Here is a 7,110-nt window from a genome sequence, read left to right on the forward strand (position 1 = left end):
ACAGTTGATGGACCACTGACTTCCATAGGGGGAAAAAATACTATGGAAGTCAATGGGGTCCATCAACGGTTTGGTTACTGACATTCTTCCAAATATCTTCTTTTGTGTTCAGCAGAAGAAAGAAATACATACAGGTTTGTGACAACTTGAGGGTGAGTAAATGATGACAACGTTTTTATTTTGTTTTTCACTATTCTTTTAAGTAATTGTTAGCACCTGCGACCTCCACGTAGCGCTTACGACTGCCGCAATGCGCCCCCTACTGGTAGTCGTATGAACTTTGAATTTGTTTGTGACATTTGCAAAAACATAAACATCCAAACATAATCCAGTGAAAAGGAATAACATGATTACTATAAATTAAATAAAAACCTAATAGAGGCACTTAACGTAAGTAAATATGGAAAGCAAAGTGGATTGTCACATCTTCACTAAAGCGGAAAGTTTGAGACGAACCGATTCACCAGAAATGATGAATCGGATTTTCCAACGTTGCATAGACGAGACGCAAGAACAAACCGATTCACTCGAAACAGATTTACCGACAATTTGGTAGGCCTACTATTACCTAATTACATTGTTACATGTCCAAAAAAAACCATGTTAATTTTAGTGGGGATTATGGGGATGACATCTGGAGGATGCATGGTTTATTTTCTATTTAATGTCTTGTATATGCCTACTATATATTTATTTGATATAATAACTCAGACGGAGACTTATACTATTAACAATCAATGCAAAACTACATCCAGTCGTTTGCATGTGCTATTTATTTTATACCCAAAATCGATGTAGATCCACATCAGTCCAATAGGTGGCACTATGTGGGCTCAGATATGTGATCTACCACAAAAAAGACCCGAAGATCTTCTCGAAGAAGAAGAAGACGCTGGAAGGATCATGGCGGAGGAGAAGAAAGATGCCCGATCAGGGAAAGCTCCTAGAAAAGAGTCTCAGCCTCTCATTATCGCCAAAACTCCAGCAGAGGAGCAGCGCTTGAAGTTGGAGAGATTGATGCGAAATCCCGTGAGTTAAAGCTTTACATCAAACTAGCGGGTTTCGTTGGAGTAGTAATGGTGCTACCGAACTGTTTGCATTGCACACCAAACAGTGCTATGTTTTATATTGTGTTTTTAAGGATAAACCTGCACCCATACCAGAGAGACCCAAGGATTGGAACCCACGCGCTCCACCAGAGTTTGTGCGGGATGTGATGGGTTTGTGTCGTTTGTTTACTCTCTCAGATCTAGGCATGGGAATCGAAAGAAATGTAAAGATTCGCTCTCAGAACGACCCAGGTGCCTTATTAAAAGCACCATTAACGATTCTTTTAGTACTTTTGAGTTAGAAATATGTAACGTTATAGAAAAAAATATGATTTTTGAGTTGAGTGATCTTTTTGTTTGAGTTTCCAATTGAGATAACTGCAGATTTTAGCAGGGCCGGTATAGCGCAAAAGAAACGTTTAAACTTAATACAATTCTTGCAAAGAGAATAATAATAACCAATAATTGGTCATAAATATATTAAGTAAAATCTCATGTAATTAAACGTGTGGTTGTGGTAACCTCATTCATTTTCAACTGATTAACTTTCATAAATTCATGACAAACATACATGTCACAAGTCAGGTCCGTTTAACATATTAGTACCACTTCTTGGTTCAATCATATGTGAATTTGCAATTGCAGTTTAGTGAATGAAATGAATTCAGGAACGATTCAAATGTTTCACAAACGTTTTTGATTCACTAAAGAAGAACTGCTCATAAAGAATCGGGAATCAGAAACTACAGGTGGCTGTATGTTCGGCTGAGTGATGTTGTGGCGCCGCTGAATAAGTAAGCTTCAAGAAAAGCTTTCAGAGTATTTGGATTGTGCATTTCAAAGAATTGTTTTTAAACCACTAGTTTTGTTTGTTTGACGTGCATCAAATAGTAACTTCCCCATATTGTCACTGGCTGCACCAACAGGTAGTCCATCCCCAAACTCATGCCTTTGGCACTGAGCTGTCTCCACGATTTGAGACTGGCTAACACCCTCGGTTTAAAAAAAAAAATTGCAATTGCAACTCAACTTATGGGATAATTTGTTAGTTTAACTGCTTCGATTGCTCTCCTCATTTGTAAGTTGCTAAAGCGTCTGCTATATGATTATATGTAAATGTATGGGTTAGTTCACCCAAAAATGTGTTACTCGTCCTTATGTTGTTCCAAACCCATAAGACTTTCGTTCATCTCCGAAACACAAATTTTAGATCTTTTAAATGTAATCTGTTGAGATTTCTGTCCCTCCATTGCAACTACCACTTTGTCGCTTCATAAAGAAATAAAAAAAAAACTTGTGGTTCTTGCGGAAGCTCAAACGTGATGCGTAACACGAGAATGAACCTCATTGGTTCTTGCGGAAACTCAAACGTGATGCGTAACACAAGAATGAACCTCATTGGTTCTTGCGGAAGCTCAAACGTGCTGCGTAACACTAGAATGAACCTCATTGGTTCTTGCGGAAGCTCAAACGTGATGCGTAACACTAGAATGAACCTCATTGGTTCTTGCGGAAGCTCAAACGTGATGCGTAACACGAGAATGAACCTCATTGGTTCTTACGGAAGCTCAAACGTGATGCGTAACACGAGAATGAACCTCATTGGTTCTTGCGGAAGCTCAAACGTGATGCGTAACACGAGAATGAACCTCATTGGTTCTTGCGGAAGCTCAAACGTGATGCGTAACACGAGAATGAACCTCATTGGTTCTTGCGGAAGCTCAAACGTGATGCGTAACACGAGAATGAACCTCATTGGTTCTTGCGGAAGCTCAAACGTGATGCGTAACACGAGAATGAACCTCATTGGTTCTTGCGGAAGCTCAAACGTGATGCGTAACACGAGAATGAACCTCATTGGTTCTTGCGGAAGCTCAAACGTGATGCGTAACACGAGAATGAACCTCATTGGTTCTTGCGGAAGCTCAAACGTGATGCGTAACACGAGAATGAACCTCATTGGTTCTTGCGGAAGCTCAAACGTGATGCGTAACACGAGAATGAACCTCATTGGTTCTTGCGGAAGCTCAAACGTGATGCGTAACACGAGAATGAACCTCATTGGTTCTTGCGGAAGCTCAAACGTGATGCGTAACACGAGAATGAACCTCATTGGTTCTTGCGGAAGCTCAAACGTGATGCTTAACACGAGAATGAACCTCATTGGTTCTCGCAAGTCAAGCGAACATGCTTGAGCTTCATTTACCACAACTGATGTGTGCGTTGATGAATGTTTAAATGTGAAAAAAAGCCTAAATTAAATCTGTTCATCATATAAAGCGGTCGTGTCTCTTTAAATTTGCTCTAAACCGCTCAATTCATATGGATTAGTTTTACAGTCTCTTTATGACCTTTTTGAAGTTTCAAAGTGGTAGTTGCATAGCTGTCAATGGAGGGACAGAAATCTCAGATATTTTTTTAAATATCTTCACGTGTGTTTCGAAGATGAATGAAAGTCTTACGGGTTTGGAACAGACATGATGGTGAGTAAATGATGACAGAACTTTCATTTTTGGTTAAACTAACCCTCTAACAGTGAATGACCCAATATGTTTGTTGATTTATGTTGTAATATCAAGTTTTCATATGGGTTCATATTTTGTCTAGTACATACTCTTTAATGTCCAATGCCTGTCCATTGATTCCAACATTCCCAGAATTTCTGCCCACAAAATAATGTCAGGATACCAGAATTTATTTATTAGTAATTTAATTGTATTTAACTCCACCCCACCACTCTTCAGGGCTATGGAGATGTGCGTGTGTCTTTAGCGAGTGCTCTAATGTTTGATTTTCTCAGGTTCCAGTGCTGGCGCTGGCAGTGGTGAATTCCATGTGTATAGACATCTGCGCCGTCGAGAGTATCAGAGACAAGACTTCCTGGAACGAATATCTGAGAAGGTAGGGTTATTTCTGCCTAAAGCCTGTTTTATACTTCTGCGCCGAACTGCCGCCGTAGCTACGTCGTAGGCTGTGTGTAGCGCGCGTACCCTACGGCGTACCCTGACGTGCACCTCTCCAAAAATGTAACAACGCGTCAATTCTACGCGGACACAAGCGCGGTGATTGGTCTGCCAGAACCCCTCCCTCGGGGTTTCACATGCTCCCTAGGTGCGCGTCAACGCGGACAACGACACAGAAGTATAAATTAAAACCAACACGTTGCCTACGGCGTATAGGCTCCGGCGTAGGTCCGACGCAGAAGTATAATGAGGCCTTAAAGCACTTGTAGGAGCCAAAATAAATGATTGTTCAACCACTAGATGGCGGTGTGGACTAGTGGTGTAGGTGTAGGTCACCTGTTCAATTTCACATGTTTAACTTACAAGGTTGTATCGGGGGGGAACGAATGGTTCTTATCATAGATGCATGGGAAAACAAAAACAATTGTGTTTTTGTGTGGACAGTGTTTATTCCAAAGTAAGAGTGAAGAACATCTTACTACCTTGCCCTGGCTTATTGGAAAGCCACTACAGCATATGATTATTAACTAGAAGCTGCTTTAGTGTGTATGCATGTCACTAGTTCAGTTTACACTAGGGCTGTCACTAACAATTATTTTGGCAATCGAGTAATTGGTCGATTATTTTGACGATTAATCGAGTAATCAAATGAACAACCGTTTACAAACTGATGTATTCTCCTGTGTTGGCTTTAGGGGTGTGCGATATATATATCGTCTGCGAAAATATCATAATTGTTGTTTTAACGATGTGCGATTTGACATTATCGAGTATAGCCTATCCCTCACACACACCCAGAGAGTGCATGCATACATACGTGATGTAGATTAGACTATTGCAGGTACGCATTTAGAGTGCACGCTTTCACTGCGCGATTTAGTCTTTATTTATATCATTTAGTAATAAATATCACAAGAGTACAGTTTTTCTCCAAATATCAGCATGACAAATGTGATATTGATTTTTATTAGTTTATTAAACAAGAAGTTAATATTAAGTGACTTACATTTTAGACACCATATTGCCTGCTTTTGCTCTATTATGCCAAAGAAAATAGTTTAAAACAGCCACACACGGCGGTGTTTCTTTAGCACAGCTTTATGAATGAATCTTTTCTTACAGCTTTATGAATGAATCAGTTGACTAGGATAGATTAAGATAGTCAAATGCTTCTTTCCTTGAATGAATCAGCCGTTTGAATGAATCGGTTGAATCTCAATGATTCGCTTATTACTAGTGACTTGCTGCCACCTACTGGCGGTTTCAGTTTCACATTTAAAGTATCTTTTCTTGTTTTAAATAATTTCAATATTCAATATTGCAAAGATGAATTTTGTTGATACTGATTTCATTTGTTTGGCAACAGCCCTGTTGTGTCTTATTTTTATAATTGAATTTGATTACATTTATGAAATTGACACAAAAGATGATGCGTGCATATAATTAGGTTTAAAAAATGGCTTTATAAAGGTAAAAATGCCAATATTAGGTAAAAATCAATTGAAACTTATTGGAAAAAATAATTTCTGTCACTGCTGTGAGTGAACTGACAAAAACTTTAGGAGTTGGCCGTCCACGACAGTCCTAAACCTGCCAAAGTGCCAACACAATAAACACACTCAGCAAAATATCGTCTAATAATCGTTATCGAGAAAATCCCAGAAAATATCAAGATATCCATTTTTTTTCAATATCACACAGCCCTAGTTGGCTTAGATTTATAAATTAAGTTACGAATCTGGTGAAATGGCACACACTGCGTACCTAGATGAACATTATAAGCAACCCAGACGTATGCAGAGATGGAATGCAGTTCTACCTGTTATTTGTAGAGGCTTAAATAACTGAATTTGGGTGTGGCGTCAGAGTAGCGGTGGATGTGCTCTTCTCTCAAGCTCACGGGTTCAGATGTATATTTTGCTGTTGCTGTGACGATCAATATTGAGTTGAGTTTGCCAGTGTAATGTTTAGATGTTTGTGTGAATAAAAGATTGTGTCTCTTCAGAAGACTTTAAACCGCTCTATTAAAATCAAATGTTGTTAAATATTTATGGGGTCTGTTTTCAAGAGTAAAAAAATATATATATTTCAAGATGGAGTTTACCAAATATTGGTTCACATTTAATTTGTTTCACTTTTGCAGCAAAAGCTGGATGAAGATTATATTGCGAAGGTGAAAGAAAACCAAGAGGCTGCTGTGGAAAGAACAGCCAAACGCAGAAAGAAGAGGTTTGCAAAATACCATCTTGTGTTTGATTCAGAATCTCTAGAAAGCTCCAAGTTTCTAAATCTCAATTTTTCTTTTGTCATTTAGGGAAAAGTTGAAGCAAAAGAAGTTGATGGCCAAGAAAGCCAAGATGGAGAGCCAGAAAGAAGGTTAGAGATAATAAAATAAAGTTTTCATTCCCTTGTTCATTTTCTGTGGTATTACTGAATTTAATCACAGTGGCCTTTTTTTATTAGCAAAAACAGGAAGGTATCTACTAAATAAGCAAATAATTCTTATATTAATAATAGTTAACAGTTAATTGATTTGGCAAAAAGGCTAAATCCTAAATAAATGCCTCAGTGTTGTAACATCATAAATGTGAATATTTAATATATATGCTGTTTTTGATTGACAGCACAGGTTATCATCATGAGTTTAGGTCATTTTAGCTTTCATCTAAGCGGTGTTTGTGTCAGCAGGCTCTGAGGAGTCGTCGTCTTCCTCGGCTTCTGAGGCAGAGGAACGAGATGATGATGCAGAAGTGCCCAGCTTCATCATGGGGAAGAGGTGAACGAATGAAGGAATGGAAATATCCAGCATATATTACCATGTGATGCCTAAAACACCTCAAGCAGAGAACGATTATCAGATTGTGCTCTGACAACACTCTTTGTAATGTTTCAGAAGTGCTCTGGCATCCTTTATGGTTGATGTTAAACGCTTGAGGTTGATGTGGTCTGATGTTCAACACTTGACTTAGACATTTGAAAAACTATGTTTTTCTTCACTGGAGTGTCGATAAAATAATTTGGTAACACTTTACTTGAAGTCTTCATTTATAATGAAGCATTAAATATGCTTGTAATGCACCTTATAATGTGTTGTATAA

At 38.5% G+C, this 7,110-nt stretch overlaps 1 protein-coding gene across 1 annotated transcript; it reads left to right on the forward strand.

Moving 5' to 3' along the window:
• Positions 1–804: 804 nt before the first annotated feature.
• On the forward strand, positions 805–7,094 carry prkrip1 (PRKR interacting protein 1). The gene is made up of 6 exons (XM_081365712.1): positions 805–1,029; positions 1,142–1,220; positions 3,850–3,950; positions 6,156–6,241; positions 6,327–6,388; positions 6,701–7,094. Exons 1-6 carry the CDS (start codon positions 826–828, stop codon positions 6,790–6,792), a joined length of 624 nt encoding a protein of 207 aa, XP_081221838.1. The 5' UTR covers positions 805–825; the 3' UTR covers positions 6,793–7,094.
• Positions 7,095–7,110: the final 16 nt, after the last annotated feature.

Source organism: Scardinius erythrophthalmus, assembly GCF_964197995.2.
Source record: "Scardinius erythrophthalmus genome assembly, chromosome: 5".
NCBI lineage: Eukaryota > Metazoa > Chordata > Actinopteri > Cypriniformes > Leuciscidae > Scardinius > Scardinius erythrophthalmus.

Bases quoted from the DNA above. Each gene is read 5' to 3' on its own strand.
- prkrip1 (XM_081365712.1), top strand. From the start codon at position 826: ATGTGGGCTCAGATATGTGATCTACCACAAAAAAGACCCGAAGATCTT. The intron at 6,242-6,326 runs GTTTGCAAAATA...TTTGTCATTTAG, and splicing joins GCCAAACGCAGAAAGAAGAG to GGAAAAGTTGAAGCAAAAGA. The intron at 6,389-6,700 runs GTTAGAGATAAT...TTGTGTCAGCAG, and splicing joins GATGGAGAGCCAGAAAGAAG to GCTCTGAGGAGTCGTCGTCT.